The sequence below is a fragment of the Phaethon lepturus genome, unplaced genomic scaffold, assembly GCF_000687285.1.
Source record: "Phaethon lepturus isolate BGI_N335 unplaced genomic scaffold, ASM68728v1 scaffold6560, whole genome shotgun sequence".
Lineage (NCBI taxonomy): Eukaryota > Metazoa > Chordata > Aves > Phaethontiformes > Phaethontidae > Phaethon > Phaethon lepturus.
The window spans coordinates 19,601-39,650 of NW_010513934.1; the positions used below are offsets into that span (position 1 = coordinate 19,601).

The 20,050-nt window shown below is 34.3% G+C and overlaps 1 protein-coding gene across 1 annotated transcript in view; it reads left to right on the top strand.

Moving 5' to 3' along the window:
- Positions 1 to 426: 426 nt before the first annotated feature.
- SENP6 (SUMO1/sentrin specific peptidase 6) overlaps positions 427 to 20,050 on the top strand; it is a gene marked incomplete at its 5' end in the record, with an annotated part of 51,956 nt that continues 32,332 nt past the window's right edge. The window contains 6 exons of the mRNA XM_010291375.1: positions 427 to 520; positions 773 to 832; positions 6,875 to 6,938; positions 7,558 to 7,700; positions 13,991 to 14,092; positions 18,860 to 18,880. Of these exons, the coding sequence (XP_010289677.1) occupies positions 427 to 520; positions 773 to 832; positions 6,875 to 6,938; positions 7,558 to 7,700; positions 13,991 to 14,092; positions 18,860 to 18,880 (484 nt within the window). The remainder of the gene's footprint in view (positions 521 to 772; positions 833 to 6,874; positions 6,939 to 7,557; positions 7,701 to 13,990; positions 14,093 to 18,859; positions 18,881 to 20,050) is intronic.

The following is a 20,050-nucleotide window of genomic DNA, read 5'->3' on the forward strand; positions in this document are numbered from 1 at the left end:
TGCTTCGGTATTAGACAAAAATAATATGTATATGTTTAAATATGTTAATATTATTTATGTTTAAATAATAAATGTGAGGACCCTTTGTGTGTGTGGCCTGTAGTTCATATCAGAGAAGGAACCCTTAAATTTACAGATGTCAGTAAAACAATTGAAATGCTTGTAAAACTATCATGCATCATTTTTAATAGCTTGCTAACTTGTTGCATTAGTAATAAAGGTGTTGGCAGATACTCAGTTGTATTTATTTAGGAAAATGGGTCACTACTGCATTGATGAACTTATTTTGTCAAATGATAGTTAAACATTGACATCAACAAAATAAATACTTGGGGAAAATAGATACATCTGATTTACTCCTCTAATTTGTGTTGATTCATAACTCAGCTTGAAATCAAGACTTATCTTAACTTGTTCTCATTTCAGCTTTGGATAGATCACAGTCCAAGAGAGATGGAGGTTTTAAAAATAATTGGAGCTTTGATCATGCAGAAGAAAGTGAAGGAGATGCAGAGAAAGAGTAAGGATGCTTTTATCTAGGCTATTGAAAGTATAAGTGTCTATTTATAAAAATAAATACGTTTTTGTAATTTATTAATAAGAAATAATATATTTTAAAATGTCAGTGATTAAGAAAAATGGTTTCAAATAAGCGATTATTTTTAATAGCATCGCAATATAAAAATGCATTATAATGTAAATTTAATTGTGAACATGGGGCTTACAACACAGGGCACAGTACATTTCGAAACTGTTGCAATTGTCTTTTTAGCTACCGTGTAAGGAACAGAGACAAGAAATATGTCAACCTGCAAAGTAAAGAAATGGAAAGGTAGGGTATCTAAGGAACTTCAACTACTACTGCTACTCAGTACTTCACGGTTATGATTAAGGTACTTCAGTAGCTGTAGGCCTACATCAAGTTAAACCAAGCTTAAAAGACTGTAGGTTTTTCTCCCTTGTGCTTATCTTACTGGGTAGTTTGAAAGCTGTTTTTGTTCCCTAATCATGTATTTCTTTACTTAGTATGTTTGGATTTTGACTAAAACTTAAACCCTGTGTGTGTTGTTTGAATACATACATTATCCTTGTGACATTTTACTGTTACTAATATATTTTTGTGATATTAATGTATTTATTTCCAAAAAGACTGATGAATTGTTAAAAGAACAAGAAGTGTCATGCATGAAGAATGCATGTTAGCTTTATTTGTTGTTATTAGATATTTGGAGAGTAGGACCTGCAAGTTTAAGGATGCTGCAGTCCTCTAGTGAGGAGAAACTGAATCCTGTGGTTAAGTACAAAAATAATTCTTCTATGAATTTGTATCTTGGAAAATTCTGCCAAATACTGTGTGCTGGAAAGGAGATAGGAAAGTAGACATACAGCCACAAACTATGCTGGAATATTACAAAAACATTAAGAAACATGAAGCTTTAGTCATTAAAAATGAGTTCAGGAGTTCACAGAAGTGTGAGGTAAGCATTAAGAGCTTTTGTGAAAACAGAACTGTATCAGAAGTTAAAACCACTTTTTACAGGTTCTCAAACTAAGGGCATTTTAATTTTATAAAATTAAGGTTATTTTTTTTCCTAAGCAATTTTACATCCATTTCTGGTGCACAGTAATATGTTTTAAATGTAATGGCAGTACATACAACACAGTATTTGTGTTTTACTTGTCTTCAGAAATAAAAGTAACTCAATTCTGTAAGTAGAACACTTATTTTGCTTCTAGTAATTTACTGCTGTTATCCGTCTGTCTCTGGCTGATGTTGGCTTAAGAACACAGAAAAAGATATATATAGTGTATATATAGTGTAGTGATACTAAAAAAAAAAAGTTTGAAACGCTGATTATGGAACATATGTTTTATATCATTGTATCTGATTTTAAGATGGTATTTCTGAGTGATTTTTCATTCCTTTCAAATATTCTGTACGATAAACAGTTTTCCTGTTGCCAGTATTGAAATTTCACTACTCACATCAGTATTTTGTTTTGATTCTTGTGATTTATGCGGAATCTTATCTGTAAGTATAGATAAGAGTAGTTGAAAATTGATTTAAACTGGAGATCCTGCCTTTTTTGCTTACCCATCCTCTGATACCATTTAAGGCAACTTCTTAGTCCTTCCAAACAGCTGTTTGTTTTAAGGTGCCTACATATTTACTTTTGGCAAAACCTTTTTTTTTTTTGTCTTAATGGCATTGTAAGCTTTGAACATTTTGAAATAAGTTATGTATTTTGCTTTTCTGATACGTTTTTACTTTGTATAACAACATACTGAGAGAAGGGAATCTTAAGAAAACAAATTTGACAGTAAATTTTCCTTTTCTTTCTAAATTCCCTTTACGCTTAGCAGAATATTTCAAAGATTAGCAGCTTTAGTTCATAGAAGTGTTCGAGCATAAAGCTTTGTATTCCCCCAGTGTTTTGAGTATACTATGCAATAAGTATGCATTCTGGCAATTTTTTTTAAATGTCATTCTTATTTGCTATGCTATGCCGATATTTACTGGCAGTGCTTGTAACTTACTGCATTTCTGTGTGGAGAAAGCTGTAAAGCTGAAGCAAGCATCTGGATGCGTCTCATGCTTGTTGAGGCACCAGCATTTTAGTGTTTGACCTTATCACAGCTTTTTGCCCTCTTACTGGCAGACACACAATAAGTTTGTTTTGAACTGGCCCAAGAATAACATTCCAGCACTTAAAGGATTAGCTGTATTCTTGTATTACCCCATGAGATCTGTGTTAATGTTGTTGGTCAATACTGGATGTCTGCTTGGATTGCCTTTCCTCAGTGAGATGAGCTCAAAATATGTGGTTAATGACCTCCTACCAAAGCAATTTTTAGAACAGGTAGATTATTTTTAAAGTGTGATGTTTAATTTATTTGGGGAATCAGATGGGCTGTTTCATGATGGTAAGGTGTCCAGTAATGAATACAAAAAGAGTAAAGAAGTTTTGTAAACTGAAAAAGATTTGGGAAAATAAATGATCACCCAACACAATATATACATTCTTAAAAGTTGCTAGAGCTGATACTCAGCATGGAACTAGAGTTATGGAAATTCAAAGTGGTAATTGACAAGTATCTGATCCCAAAGTAAATTCCTGCAGATAATCTCCAGTCTACTTGAAAGAGTAAAAGTAACATTTTTTGATGATTTACAAGATTTGATCTACTTAAGACAGTAATCAACATGATAGCAAGTGACTTGAGACTTTTCTTGCTTTGTACTTGGAGATGATACAGAAGGAGAGGCATCTTTATGTAGAACAGAAAAAAAGACCAGGTGGTCAGTTGAACGCACTGAAACCTGTGTAGACATCACAGAGTAAATGATGGACATGTGTATCTTATGTAGCGGGAGACATGAAAGGATGGCAGACTTACACAAACATGGCCACAGTAATAGATTAAATTGATTGCTGAAATTACCATGTTACAAGATGCTTCCTAGTTTTACAGGTTATTGTTCTTGAAGGGTCTTGGATAATTTATATTTACTTCCTTTTTAATATCTAGGTAAATGTGTTTGAAATATGTCTTGATATGCCCCACAGTGCTTTTGTAAACTGATGGGCCCACTTTGCTTTGGCTGTCATGCTGGTTTTTTAATAGTCCAGTCTTGGGACTTCCACTGAGATTTGTTCAGTAATAGCCTTATAAAAAACCTGAATACAAATAAATGGGTCTAATTTTTTTATAGTGTGGTATCGTCTCTTAACTAACATTTTCTTTCAAAATGTTTTTTGGTTTTTTTCCCCTTTTATTTAGGGGGATAAACTGCTTGTTCCTTTGTATTCCTGACTGGAAAAGCAATGATACTTTTATATTTTGCTTTATTTCTGTTTAGCTTTTTTCCAATACTTTTTTCCTTTTAATTCCTTTCTCAAAAAAAGCCCTTCTTTATATAGATGTTTTATGCTATTTTTGTGACCCTGTTAGTAAGGCACTGTAGTCTTTAAATTGGTAAAAACCTTTTTGTTCAGAGCCTTAGTTCTTAATTTTAGTTAGAGTTATTGTAACGGGATAGCATTGTGCATGAGTTGAACAGTACCACTACTTCTCTTGTGCCTCTGAATCAGGGCTTTTTTTAATGTACTGCCTACCACCATATAATTTAAAATAAATAATGTACACAGTATACTGTGAGGCGAAATCTGTCAGCCTCCTATTTTTATACGTAAGAGTTTTTAGAAAGAAATTCCAATTAAGTTTGAAACCTGACTGGATCAATTGGTAGTTGATAGAAATATGCTTGCATCTCGTTGGAATGTAACCTCAATGATCAACAGAGGTTTAAAGTTTGGTTTGCTTGTACATATGTAAAACCATGGTCTATTAAACTGAGTTATCTAACTAGTTATTGCACAGTTCTTGATGCTTTAAAATATTAACCAAAGGGAAAGTGCTTAGAGATAAGTAAAGAGAATATTTTTTTTTTTCTTGTTCATTGCCTAGATTTGAATGCATAATTATGAACTCCTCTTTGGAAAGAACTCTGTTTACCTAAATTACTTAATACTTTTTTTGTCTTAATTTTAGGAAAGACTTAACTTTTATTTGTATTAAAATTTTAATTAAAGTGTTAAAAAGTTAGAAATTATTGTTCTAATGTGAAAATCTCTCTCTCTGTTTCCCTGGTTAAAAGTGACAAAGTGTGGAGGCATAGCCTCCTCCCAGCAAGACCACTGAGGTTTCATTTCAGTAGTGTTAAAATGTTATTGTCTGCTATGTGGGAGTGTGGTATAGTGGGGTGTTTTCCTGCCTGTATAAATGGCATCTTTTAAGCAGGCAACTGTAAGCATGTGATACATGAGCAAATAGACATTACTCAGTTGCTATGTATTCTGCTCTCGGAAAAAACAGCCTTTCTGGTACTGATGCATATACTTTGCATTCCTTAAAATCTAAAAATATTAGTTCTTTTATAACATCCAATTCCCAAATATTTTTCTAGTCATGTCATCTTAGTTGCATCATAGAAGTTATTCTTGTTCAGTTTGATTTAAGGATTCTTTCAGTGTTTTGTTACCTTCTCTTCTCTCTCTCCCACCCAAACACCCTTTGTTAAAATGGTTGCCGTATTGTGGCATCTTGAAGCCCTAAAAGTATAGCTACTGTACAAGGGTATTTTGAAAATCGTCATGATTTTTGTACGAGCTGGAGCTGAAGTAGGAAAATGTATGTAGAGGTGAAATGATCTGGCTAGATCAACACAGTAGGTGAATGCCAGAGCTACAGGTACCACAGGTTGCTATTCATGTCTGTGCTGCAGTGTTTTATTTATTCTTTAGGGTCTGGAAAAATTCTGAAATCGTTAAACTCATTGTCTTATGATGAAGGGTTGAGAAAGCTCAGTGAGCCTCCTTTGAAAGAATAATCTATCCTGAAAGGGAGTTTAAAAAAAAAATCACAGTATTTTATAATTTTAATATCCATGGATAGTCTGTACAGAAGTACAACTATACTCTTCTGTCTTAGTGACATTTTATATTGGAAATTAGTGATGATCCCCTACACTGTTTGTTTTACCATTACGCACCTAAAATTGTTGTAGTCTGTAAATTAAAGGAAAATACAACAGTGCCACTTGCTAAGTGTTGGTATTTACATCATTCTTCCCATATTAAAACCAACTGTGCACACAGTCGTATCTCCTGAACTTGCAGAGTCTGCAGTTTTCACACCATGAGTCAAGAACTTTTTTCTTTTATTTGATGTAGGGATATCTGTATAGTGTAAGATGGAGGAATAAATTGTAACATGGAAGGAAGTTTTTAGCAAATTGGGGCGAGGGGGGGAGTACTGAGTGGTTACCTTCTATATAAAAGAGAGAAAGTATGTATATTGCAGTCGACATGTCATACCTGCAGCTAAGAAATGTTTCCACCTTCACCTCCATCATTGTTTCTCTCCTGTGGCTGTTCCTTGGACCTCCTGGCATAACTGCTTGTATTCTTAAGCAATTTCTGCCTGAATAATCTTAATCAAAAAACCCCAAAACCATGCAATTACAAGTTGGCTAAAAGTTGTATTATTTTGTTGCAGCCAAGAGAGGAATAACCTTATCAGGATTGATGAGAAGGGGTTATCTGCCAGTTACTTCTGGAAGCAAGAATGTGTTAGCCTAATCTAGCTGCTATCAGTATAAAAATGTATGATTGTGGTTTTAATTTAAGTCCTTAAGATATTTGAGGATAATTGCCTATTACTGAAAAGAGCACATTTTCACAGTGTCATGGGGTGGCTTTCTTTTTTTGTGACTTCCATTATAATAGTTAAAGATTACAGACAGAGAAGTACTGAAGAAACACATTTTAATGAGCAGTTGAGCCAAACCAAATATGCTGTTTTTAGGAGGACATATTTTGGCAGTAATTGCTATGACATAAAATTTAGTTGTACATTAAGTTCTTCTCATAAAGCACTGTGAATTTTGCAGTTTTAAACCACATACTTGAATATTAATATGCACGAACAAACTAATACTATGTTTTATAGATTAATTTAGTATACTCAATTTATGCATAGGATTGTATAGAATCTGTTACGTTATCAGCACTGCCATAACAACATTGAAGGTTCAATAGTATTCTCTATTTTGAATTAATAACATACATTTAATTTTGTTTTTTGTGAAATAATTCGATGTATACTTCAAGTTCAGATTCACATAATACATCTGGATCACTACTTGCCCAGTTTCTCTTCGTGTTGTTTTGGGCATATATATACAATGTGTATGTGATGCATTTAAATTTAAAGAGAGAAGGGAAAAAAAGCCCTTTGTGTGTGTTAAAATGTTTTGCTGGTGGTCTGTTGTATTACAGTGTATCTACTTTTCTCTCCCACATCCATCTAGTGAGGCAAATCTGCTCAGCATAGATGACAGTGATGGGCCTTTCAGTCCCAATGAAGAAAGAAAGGTAAGTACTCTGTTTATCTCATAGTGAAAATGTAGCTTTAAAGCTCACTAGGTTCTTAAACAATGTTGCATAGTCATGTGTGTGGTATTATGAAATTAAAGTTTCTGTGTTGATTTAGCAACATATGCTCAAGCTGTTTGTCTACCGTTAACGTTTTTATTTCTCTGACTGCTATAGATCTTGTTGATTTGTATAGTATTCTGAAAATATGAGCCTGAATAACTAGTTTTAAATGTAGGCAATGATCATTAATGGGATTATATTTTTAAACTAAAATTATTAATCATTATATCCCATGATTGCTTAGTGTCAGATTCCCAATTTTTTATGCATATATGTGTGTGTCTTTATATATAAAGGGAGAAGATACATAGGCAAAAGCCATGCTTTTTGTGTTTTTTGACGTGTGCTGAAATAGCTGACTACTGCAAGATGCTTCATAATACTTTGAAAATATTCATTTTTTTTTTTAATAAGGAATCCTAGTAAGTAAGGGTGTAGATGGGGTATATTTTACATTAAATTTGGCACACAAGCAGTCTACATTTATATAAATATTTTCTAATTCCTCTTAACTTTTGTACAAGTATTTTAATATATGTGAATTCTTTTGTTACAGTCAGTTCGTTGTCGGCCTGGAGCTGTTGGCACCAGTGGTGATCCCATAAAAACATATGCAAGGCGAGGCAAAGCTGGAAGCTTGAGACTTTTTAAAGGGAACTCAATTGGCCTCAACATGATGGGAAATAGCAAGAAACTGAGGTACTACATTTAGTTTTGTGTTTACTTACCTATTTGATCATAAATCAACGCTAAGTGAACAACACTAGATTGTTAAGGTCTTTCCTCTTCTGAAATGTTAACACATCAGTAAAATAACAGAAGATCATTAAAATAGAGTTAGTGTGTTCACTGACATACTAGTCAGTATCTTACCAGTATTGTCTGCATGTGCTATTGTTTCTTTTATACAGTGCTAACAGGTAAAAGACTATTTCTAATATCCTCATCAAGAATTTCTTCTTTCTGTGACTGTGAATTGCCAAGGTTAGCTCAGGATGCATTTCCTGTTTTCCGTACTGCAAGATACCATTTGATTTAGAAGTCGTGGACTATTCCTTTAACGGATTCAGCAAATATCCATACTCCTACACGATAGCCCAAGATTATCACTTGCATTTAGAGCTGTCAGGAACAGTGTTTAAGCATTCAGTGCTATACTTGCTTGTTACTACTGTCCCTAGCTTGTAACAGACTGATCTCTTTATTTAGTATATAATAAAAAGTGATACGTTCATGTCACTTTCTCTGGGAGTGTTTCATATTGCTAAAGTGCACTCAATTTGGTTACCTGTGGAGGAAGGAAAAGTTCGAGAGAGAGCTAGCTATAGTTGGGCCGGTTACCAAATATCTAACCCATACATAGCTGTGTGAGGGATGTCCTTCATTCTTGCATGCTGATCTGCAGAGCAGTGTTGGCTAGTGGGACTGTCTTATCACAGAGTCACTTGAGAAAATCCTTGAAGTTCTGTGTGATGTGTGTCTTCTCCTGCTGTTCTGATCTTTGAGCCTGATGTACAGGGAATGAATCCAGAATTTCCAATCTGGTCTGGTGGTCCATCAGTTTGATAGAGAAGAACAAATATAAGAATTATACATACTTCAGTCAAAATAAGGACTCTTCTTACCCTTCTGTTGTAATTGTTACCTATTCCCGCATATCAATTTGTTGAATTTCAAAACCTAGATGACCCTTCACCCACTGTCTTAACCAAATGTGATACATACCACTCTAATTTAGTTTCTGTAGCTTGTGGATGGTCTCAAATTCATGCATGCTCTTAAATAAAGAAACTCAAACAACAAACCCAGCACAAAACTAAACCCCACAGATCCTGAATTTTCTGATAAAAGAAGACCAGTTACGAACATTTTCTCGTTAGGGACTACTGCTGTAAGTACCACATAAACAATGGTTTAGCTTACTAGGTGAATGAAGGATATTCTTAACCTGCCTTCTTTTTTTAGTGGCTTAGTTTTGACAAAGAACAGTGGAACTTGCACTGATGAGTAAAATTTTGCACTTGTAATTGTTCAAGTTATTGTTACTGTAACCAACATGCCATTGTACAGGGGATTGTTTTGGTATATGTAATGTATGTTTGGAACAGTAACTACAGGGTATTAAGTGTTATATGCTAGCTTATTTTGAATAAGCGTAAGCATCTGTCTTTTTTTACATTTTATTAAGTTTTCAATAATGAACTTGCCTGAAGAGTCATGATTTCTAGCTAAATGTTGTATTAAGACAAAAAAAGGCATGTAGACTTATGTAAAAGTATTACTCTCTCCCATCCCATCATTGTTTAAAAATTCATCTCTGCCCATTCACCTCTGTTTTTAAAAAAACACCTGTGAGTTTTGTTGTATAGGGTTTGTTCATATAAACCTAAACAAAATCACTGCCATCCCGGTGTCCAATGAAACATGAGCAAACATTGTGTTGTCTCTGCAGATGTTTCAGACCTGATCATATCAGATCCACAGATCAGACATGATCAGACATTTACAAAAAAGATTTCATTGAGCTTTTTGGTGAGAGTGCCCCTACATTTTCCCTCTCTTCCTTTGATTGGAATACAGTGTCTTGGTTTTTGAGATAGACTAACAGGATATTATTTGGAACTTGAGAGCTTTTTTTAAATAAAATAGATTTAATAATAGCAGGGGTTTTTGTTATAGGTGAAAAGTTGTGTCATTGAACAGCAGTCTGTTCTTTTTCAACGCATTCAGGGACTTCCTTTGCAGCTCTTGCTAACACCAAACACGGGTACTTCTTTTTTTTTAAAATACTTTTTACATTTACATAAATTAGCACAGTACTTCATTATCCTTGGTTTATGCTATGCAAATGATGTTTTGTGTTTCAGTCTTTAATTTTTAGTACAGACAGCAGTTTTATAAGATTGTAGCTGGGTTTCTGGCTTGCTTTTCTTCAAATTGACCAGTTCTTATGGAATCATCCTGCTTACTTCCATTCTTTAGGATTCTGTATTTGAATGTAGACACAAAGATAAAAACGCCTGTTATAAATCTGTCCGGACTTCTTTACTCTGTTTTAGTAGTTAAGAAGCCTGTGCATGTACATTATATTCGTTTTTGCTTTTGAGTACACCTAACCACTTAAAATATGATTCCTCTAATTCTCTGGAAACTGAGACTAGAAACTTCTTCTGTCTGACTGTGGCATTTGTAGTGAAATCCAACCTTACTATGTAATTTTTCTCCCTTTTCTATTAAAGCAGTCATACTTGACTGTATATGTGTGTGTTTTTCTTAAGTTCCAGAAAGGTGTATGGGTTCTATTTTGTTTTTAAGGTAAATAATTGCTGAGGTTTTTTTAGACAGTTTAAACATTTAGTTCAGACATCTGTTACTTGGATTGGGACTGTCTTCTATGGACAAATATAACATTATAAACCTAACACCTAGTATGACTTACAAAATTCATCTTAAAAAAAAAAGTAAAATCTGTGGCATATATGTTAACCTTACTTAAAGGTCACATCATCTACTTTGAAAGCAGGCATCCAGCTTCTGACTAGTACTGAGCTGCATCCTGAATTTAAATGGAAAATATAAGCATCCACCTTCTTAATAAGCTGTCATTAATGAAGAAATGTAGTGGGGAATAATGGATGTGTGTAGGCCACTGTGACTGCCGTAAACACTTGATGTTCGATTAAAACTCATACTGCCAACATTGTTTAACTCCTTTTCAGATTTTGGTCACTAAGTCTGCTTGGAAACAGGATTGTGCTATAAATGATTACCTTGATTTAAAACCTTAATTGTGATATCGTTATGTCTTGCATAATACATGTATCACAACAAAATCCTCAAATAAGTAAAAGTTTGTTATCCAGTCACTGTCTGTAGTGAAGATTGGTGGTGTGTTCACTTTGACATGCAGCATGGAAGGTGCTTAATAGCACCTTCTTTCCAATATTTGGATTCTTCAACTAGAGAAAACTCTGAAGGTTGATAGCGCAGTTAAGCTGCTAGATTAAGTATAAGAAGATCAGATAATTGAAATTCTTGAGCTATTCATAGTGATTTTTATCACAAAGTTGAAGTCTCTCTTTTTCCCATCTTGTCTGCAGAATAGGGATTAAGAACACTTCACATTGGTGGGGCTTGACTCAAATTAGTATTATTGCAGTACAATATTCCCTGAAATTCAGGGAATGAGTGATAGGAAGAAGGGATATCTGAGGACAGTGAGAAGAAATTTTCACTGTACATCTCCACTTGTATGTACAAAAATTTAAACCAACCAAAAATTTATCATCTGTTATCTGGTTAACCAAATAGAGTATCAAACTCTAAATTAAATCTTAATAGTTTTGTGGTTTGTTTTGGGTTTTTTTAATCATGAGGTCTTACTTCAAAGTGCTTTTATCTTTGCTAGTTTTGAATAACATATCAAAATTTCTCACATTATTAAGTCCCTCAACTTATTTTTTAATGAAATATTAAAAAAAAATCTATTTGATGAACAGCAAAATTAATGTAGTCGGTAGTTGTGTCCTGTGTTCCTGAAATGTCATGCTTCCGTTACTTCTACAGTGCAGTTATTTGTCCAATGCAAGATTTCTCTGTGCTTTGCCTTTTGTATCTGTGGTGTTAAGAAGTTCTAGGATCGGTTCATAGAATGTGGTAGTGTAACCTTGTTTTCATCAGAGCCTAGACTTTAAATGATTGTGTGGTTTGAGATCATGTCAATGTATGTGTGTATGTATCAGTATAAAGATGTATGTATTGGACTTACCTACCTAATATACTGTAAGTTCTTTGAGACTTCAAGAGCATTTGTTCTTTCAAGGAACTTAAAATTATATTAATTTTCTTGCAACTGTGCTGCAACTTGCAAACCCAGATTTCAGTTTGGATGTGCCCATTTTGCAACTTGCTAGAAATCTATGATTAAATTTCCTGGTGATTCTGTCTGCACTGGGTATGTTCTATTCAAAGAACAGGATTATAGAGCAGATTGTATTTTACAGCTGTCCTACTTGGAAGCATATCTGATGCCATGTGAACCATTTAAGTGTGCCATCTAGAACAGTCTGCTTTGACTCAAATCTGATCACCCAGCAGGCTGCGTTATTCTATTCCAGACCAACTGCAGTTTCAGGTTTTTTTGCTGCGGGGGCACAAGACTTAGAGTTTCCCAATCATGATGGTTTGGCAAAGCTCAGATTCAAGAAATGAAATGATAAAACGTGAGATAGGTGTGTTTATAGACCCATTTGCATGTTTAAACTCCATTAAGTCTTAAGCATTTGAGAAGGCGTTCCTGCGCTCTGCTTGTGATTGCTTTTCTAGTATCTCTTTCAAAGACATTAAACTGGAAGCCAGAAAGTATTTGAGACACCCTAAAGTATTTGGGGCAAGTTTTTTATTTCTCAGGTTATTAAACACTAAACAGAAGGTTCACTGCAAATTAGTCTGGATGATGACTGACCAGCTGGAGTTCCATAGTCTTGGAAGTATGTGGGATGAGTGTGTTTACTTAAAAGGGGTTGGTGATTGAATGGGACACTATTAGGTTAGCTTGAGAAAGTTGAACTGTTAACTCCGAACACTTATGATGTTTCGAAACTTCATATTCTAGAAAAGAGAATTTTACTGTTTGGTTGGTTTTGATAGGTCTTGTTCTGTTATGTTCATGGTTATGTTAGGATCAGTCAGAGCATACCAGTCATGGTCAGTCAGAAATGCTCTGAAAGCTTCTAGTATTGACATATGATAGCAATATAAGGCTCACAAAAGGGTTTGTAGTGCTAAACTGGAAAGAGATTTAAAAAGCAAAGTTTGCTCATGTTCATCTTCTGGAGGAATGTAAAGGAAGGATTAGGAATTGGTTGCCAGCTTTTGGGAGAATTTTGGTACTTCAGGTTTTTTTTTTTTTGTTCAGAAGAGGACAAACAACAGGAGCAAAACTTCTGCTGAATAATACTTTTGAGAAATATTTTTAATTAATCAGAATGCTTTTTCACATTTTGTTTACTGCAGTTAAAATTTCCAAGCAATTTTACAAGCAAAATTTAAGCTTTTTATTTCCATTTCCACTGAAACAGTTTGCATGATCAGCATGCTGTCTGTTGAAAGTTACATGTTTTTTGAACATTTCAAATATAGTAGTATTGTGTCCTGACACGGAAGCATGCAGGATAATTGTTAGGTCCTAATGATTTTCAAAAGAGTACTATTTTATTGATCTACTGTATCTTTATATCAGATTTTACTAGAGAGGATAATGGTAAGTAATCTTCTCTCCAGAATTACTTGTTTTACATAGTAGTGAGATTCAAGTGTCAAAAGGCAACAAATGAAGGAACTGAAGAAATGCTAAAAAACATTGGTGAATATACTATCTCTGTGCAGAGTCCTGATGAGATATTTGAGTACCTGAGAACCAGATTTTTCTTCTTTATGAGATTTGTTGTGTTGTTTCAGTTACCAGCCATCTTACATGCATAAATTTGCTGCATTTATTTTTCCTTATGAGTAATAAGATGAGGGAAATTCTTGGCTCTGCAATTCAGTCTGTTCACATGATATACCCTTTAAGTCATATTAATAAGAAGCTAATATTAAGCCTTAATACAATGTATAGATTGAAGTATAAAATTAATTATAAATAGTTATAATTAATTAAAAAACCAGTATCTTTTTGCAGTGATGGGGTTGAGTAAAGGACAGCTGGTTCACAAGTGTTTTGGGTGGTGATAAAATTTAAAAAAATCTTTACCTTCTGGAAAACAAATAAAATTGTGTATATTCTTATTTGTCTATTTTATTCTAGGGCTGAATGTTTTGCCTGTCAGAGGATCCTAACAAATTGTATTACTGATTCAGAAATACTTTGTTGTTTTTTGGGTTTTGTACGGCTGTTACTGTAAAAGCAGGACACCACAGTTTTTAGCTAAGACAGTGTACAAATACACCAGGGTCTTTTCTTAAACCATTTTTCTGTACATTTGCAGTGAAAATGCTCAGAATATGTCTTGTCCTGTAACTGTGGTACATGGTAGACGTTTTCATCATGCGCACGCACAGACAGCTGTAGTAAAAACAGCAGCCCAAAGGTAAGACTGCATTTGTTTCTCCAGATGTTCCTATTGTAAAAAGTCCTTTCTGGTTTTGTATGTAGTTGTTTTCATTATGCTATGAAGTGTTTTAAGGAAACATAAGTAATTACATGGTGCATTCTTGATCATAAGCTTTGATTGTAATACTGAAGTTTCATAAAACTTACCATTTAGGACTTAACTGTTATGTAATCTTACAATTTACTGATCTTAAAGCACACTATGACACATATTCAGTAGGAGAGCACCTGGTAATGTAAATATACTTAGAAAATACTTTGAAATGTACTTAGTATGCAGTAGAAATTCACATAACTGACAAAATTATCAAATACTAATTCACAGAAACTCCAGATTGTATAAGAACCATCTAAAAATTAAGCTGTAGATCTGTTGATCATATATAGTCTGTAAATACAGCATAAAACATATGAACTGGGACATCTCACAGAACCAAGATTTTGCGTGTATATAAATAGTTGTTAGAATGGACTGGAAACTGGGGAATTTTACTCAGCTATGCTGAATTAAACGTCATTGTTTTGAAAACTTAAAACTACATCAGACTTCTATGGTTTTTAAAATTTTTTTTACAGGCTTTTCACACCCAGCGTGTCACAAACATAGGAGCTAACCATTGCTTTAAGGAATTTTCTTTAAAAATTTGTCCATTCAGAGCTCTTTTTTTCTATAAATTTAACCGATTTCCATGAGCCCACAAGTGCTTCATTCTGTCAGCATTTTGTAGCCTCCTTCTTCTGCCCTCTTTTTTCCTCTCTCTTTAGTGTAGACTTTTTGGGGTGGTGGAATCATATGTAGGCATCATCCTCTTTTCCATCCCACTTTCTCATTTTCATTTGCTGTCTTCAGAAAAACAAAGCCCATATGCTAATGTGAATGAATGGTGTGATCCAAACATGTATTAGGGTAATCTGACATTGAAGAAATAGACTGAAAAATGGATTTTGGCAGTCCTGTCCCTGAGGACCTACACCATTGTTGCCTCCTTCCATTTCAAACTGTACTAATGGAAAATAGCATGGACATTTCCTTCCCCTTAGTAATAGCAGATGCAGTAGTAGAGATCTTCCCTTTCTTTACATTTCTTCCCATCATTACAAGGCAGGGATCACTAAGGAGGTTTGGGAGAACTTTCCCCACAAATTAAACTGAAAGACGAGATTTATGTTATCAGTGTGGTTTAGGCTGAACCACCTGTGCTGTTTTCTTCTTACATGCGATCTGTTTTAGAATATTTTTGTTCAGTGTTCCATTGAGGAAAGCATGGGGCATCTCGAAGCATTCATGCCATTACCTTTCACTTTTTTTTTGTAATTCTAAGGGATAAAAACTTTTCTCTGCAGTGCTAATTAAAATGATTTGAAGTAAGCAAATTCATGCAAGACTGCTCTTTCTTGGATATCTGATTGTTAACCTTAATAAAATCAGTGTGGTTCGAAACAGCCAGTCAGCATGGATTCATCTTGCCTAGTTCAGTGCCGTAGGCTTCTTCGGCATGCAGGTGTCCACTCCAGAGATTCTTAACCTTGAGGGGACATTAGACTTGCCTGCTTGCCTTTCTCACCTATGGGACTTGCTTCCTTATAAGCCTACAAGGTAATGTCGAGAAAAAAAAAAAGTAGCAGCTTCGTATGTGTGATGCAGAAAGAAAACTAATGCATAGTATGGGCAAGCTGAGTATTGCATGATGTAATTGGATAGTAGTCATCTTGAATGTTTCTAAGTATGTTTTCCTTTAGGGTTGTTATTGTAGTTCATTTACATTAACAACAGACACTTTAATGCTAAGAATATTTTAGGAGTTTCAAAGGCAGGAAATAGTCATAACAATTCCAAGCAGTGTTTTGCTACTGGAGGATCTAATTCACTGAGGGTGAGCTTTCCAGAAGAACTGTGCAGAGGATATTTAATTCCAGTATCTTTTGCCAGCTGACTCACTTGACTGTTTTAAAAAAGCTTCTAAATCTGCTTCTGAGTTAGGGGATTGAAAACTAATAGAACATGGTCTCCTGTCATACATTTTTTCTAATTAACAAAGAAGGGGAATCTCAAGGCTACTTGATATAGAAAATTGATTTTTATGAATGAGAACACAATAATTGGGGCGGAGGGAAGACTGTTTAAAACTGTTTATCATACAAAATTCCAGTGCATATGAAGTGGGTAATTTTCTTTGGTCATATATTTTTAGTTTTTTTGGAATTTTTTTTTTTTTATATATATCTTTTTTTGCTAGTTTTTACTGACATTACACAATAGTTGAGTTTAAAAGTAAATTCTGGTGGTGCCTCCTCAGAAAGGAGTATATGCAGAAAATGTGGATGGCAAACCAAGAATAAAGTTCTAGGTACATATCAAGACAAAGAAAGGCTGGTGGCATGAAAATTGAGTTCTAAGGTGTTGGGATTTTTTTCCTATGCTAATTTCCAGGCAACACAAAGTTGTGTTCTTTTACGTTGTTTACATTTGTAGAATTGTTTTATGGTATGGTGATCAGTAACAATATGGGGAAAATAGTTTTAACTAACCTATCATATTGTTCTTAAATCTATAGTGGATTATTAAAAGGATAACCAAAAATAAAAACCTGATTAAATTAGTTGTGAGCAGATTGAATCTCTGGCACTAATGTTACAGACTGTGTTATTGGTACTAGGTACTTTGAATGGGGAGGGTGTCACATGGGGCAAACTAACTATGAAACGCCAGTGTAATCTCTATCAAGTTGAATTTGGAGCTTGTAATTTGTACTGTATTTCTCATTTCTTTTTCCAACTTTTTTGCACATCCATGTTAATTTAAATTCTGGCTGAATATCTGTTGCAGTCATATTTAAAATACAAGTTTCCAGTACAACAAAATTCGGCATTTCAAAAGAAAATTTTGATAAATGTTATTAATGTTTTTTTCCAGTGGAATCTGGGGATGAAATTAAAATTTACTCACTTCTGATACAGCAGGTTTTCAGATACGTCTTAGCCTGGTGGTGTAGTTGGTTCAAACTATTTTGCTTCATTTAATGGGTGCATAGTTCTGTTATGCTATTGACTGACTGTTCTCTAGGACTTGGCATTGGAATAGCATGTATGTACAGCATGTCTAACAAGTCTTGTGCATGAGCTGCATGAAGCAATTCATAGGGACACTGCTCGTTATAATTCCTGGATCTGTCCAGGATTCTCATTTCTTAATCTTTCTGAGATGTAAAAGTGAGAATTCTTTTAAATGCACTATATTAATACGGAATTTTAAAACAAATGAGGCATCTAATGTAATGACAGTATACAGTATCAGGCATTCTGGAAATTCTTTTCCTGCCTTTAAGTTTCCTTAGCATTAAAATTTGCAATGCTTAACAGTGTGACTCTTCACAGCACCTGTAAACAGTTAATCCAAGTTACTTATTAACTGTGCCAAGGATACAAAGATAGTGGATATGGCTGGATTTATAAACTCAGATGTGACCCGCACAAAACCAGTTTTTATTGCTTGTAAAGTCTATCTTCAGTTGGAAGCAATTTTTTCCCACTTTTATCCAGCATTGACTGATTTACCCCCACCCCAGTCTAAGCGGCAGTGGTCACATTCAGTCTTGAATTCCTCTTGCTGTCCTCCCAGAAGCCAGAGCACTGTGGAGATTTGAATGTCTGTTTATACTGCAGTCTGTAGGATTATCAGGATTACCTCCTCACCTGGTTTACTTTCAATCCTGCCATTCCTCTGAGTAACAGCGTTAGAGAGTATGCTCTATTCTTGTGAGTGTTCTGTTTGTGAAAAGGAAAGGAGAATGAGTTTATATTACTCTGTAATATTATTACTCTGTTTAATTTGACTGAAGTAAAACAGGAAAACAGTTTGAATTTGTTCTGGTTTAGAATAGTGTTAGTGTAACGCATGTACAACAAAAATTTGTTAGGCTTTTGGTATTTGGGAGGAACATCTACATAGATTAAAAGCTTACAGGATTCCATATTGCAAGTTTTGAGAAGGCACAAGAGATAAAGATACTGTTTTCAAGTTGTCTTCGTGCTGTGCTTAGACCTATTTTTATATCATCTATACCATAATCATATATATTGGTATACAAAGGACCTGAGCTGTGAGCACCAGTTACATTCATTGACGTTAAAGGAGACGCTTCTGAAACTAGTGGCCCTAATTTTTAAATATTTTTGGAGATTCTTTTTAGCCAGAACCTTAGGAAGAGGCTGGTTGCATCTTTTCATCCTGCAGTATCCAGTAGCTGGTTGCATGTGGTCTCCTAAATATTTTGGTGCTTTCTGATTTTTTTTTTTTTCCCTCCTCAATTTAAACACTTAAGTATTCTTTGAATAGCTGGAAATAAGTTGTTACATAAATTTCTTTTATCTTTTTTTGCGTGGCGATCAGGGATTAGCAATGAGGCTTGATCTTAATATATTAGGATTCTGTCATGTCAGGTTCTACATTGCAGTGAATTAAGTGAGACGACAACTGAGTTTTACACATTGAAAAAGAGTCAAGACAATGTAGTACTTAGGCCACTGACCGTTGCTGTCTGTGAAGTAACATTTGTTTGTGCCTTTATAATTACTGTTACAAAAACACTCTGAAAAATAATAATGCTCTTTTGAGAACTAGTCCAGTGAGTGCAAGAGGCAATGAAACAGTTAGAATTTATATTTAGTAACTTTTGAATTTAGTGCTGTGCAACACATGTGGGGCTTTGCATCTTATGTGTTTTTTCTTTTTTCATATTTTAAGCAATCTGGACCGAAAGGAAAGGTAAGCTTACTGTTGATGAAATGAGCATGGCAATGAGCATTATGAAAATTAACTGAGTGAGTGCTTTATCAATGCTAGTTAAAGAATATTCAGTCCAGTCAATCATATCTGCTCATGTGTGAGGGGGGTGGATTGTTTTTGTTCTGTTTCTGTGGTTCACTTACTCCCTTCTACGAAAAAAGGATCTTTACATTAATCTCTAAATAATGCTATGTTAATGTGAACTTTGGGTACTTTCCATTGGAAATCTATCTATCTATTTATGTACCCAATGTGAAAATAGATAAATTTTAACTTTCTCTGGAATTTAAGAATTAACTGCTAATTCTTTTCGTAGAGCAGCAAACTTTGTGTAATAGAATGGTTCTAAAGCGTATCTTAGTAGCGTGTTTAACAGCTTTCCCTCTGTCATCTTGGTTTGGTTTGAATAGCGTTAAAGGTTTTTATTGCATTACTGTGTACATTCTGTTCATGAAGTGTATATGTTAAAGCGATTACCAGAAAATGTATAGGAAAACCAGTCACACTGTAAAGCTCATTTCACGTCTGTTTTACTGCTGTTAATATTTTGTTAGCAAGGTGAAATACCATACATTTGTTTTTCTTTCTGTATGGCTTAAATTTATATGTTAGTGTAAATATTTTGTTGATAGTAATGAATTTATTGAGTTTTTGTAAATGTCCTATGTAGATTTTTTTTTGGCAGTATATACTTGATATCAGGTTGAATTGTTTAAACAGTATACATAATGTTTAAACAATAGTGATATAAATTACACAGAAATCTTGTGTAGATCTGTTCTTTGTGAATTCAGGATTTTCTAGATTTATTTCAAATTCAGTAGTAAAATCAAGCCTTTCTGTTTTATGGCCTTTTGTTATGTCTTAAAAGAAATATCAGAGATACACTCACCAGTTAGTTTTGGCCCTCTAAGAAGGGATTTAACCATCCTCTCGCTGCTTGGGCTTTGAGTTCATGTATGTTTTCCCGTTTTCCTTTGTGCTGCATTTATGTTACTAGTTAAGGATTCAGCTATTAATGTTTTTAATTTGGTACTCTATGTCATAGGAAGACTAGAGTTGCATGCTGGTGATCTTAATTTTCCTTTGGGAACACTTGCTGCTCCATCATCCAGTACTACTGGATACATTCTTTTTTGTCTCTTTCCC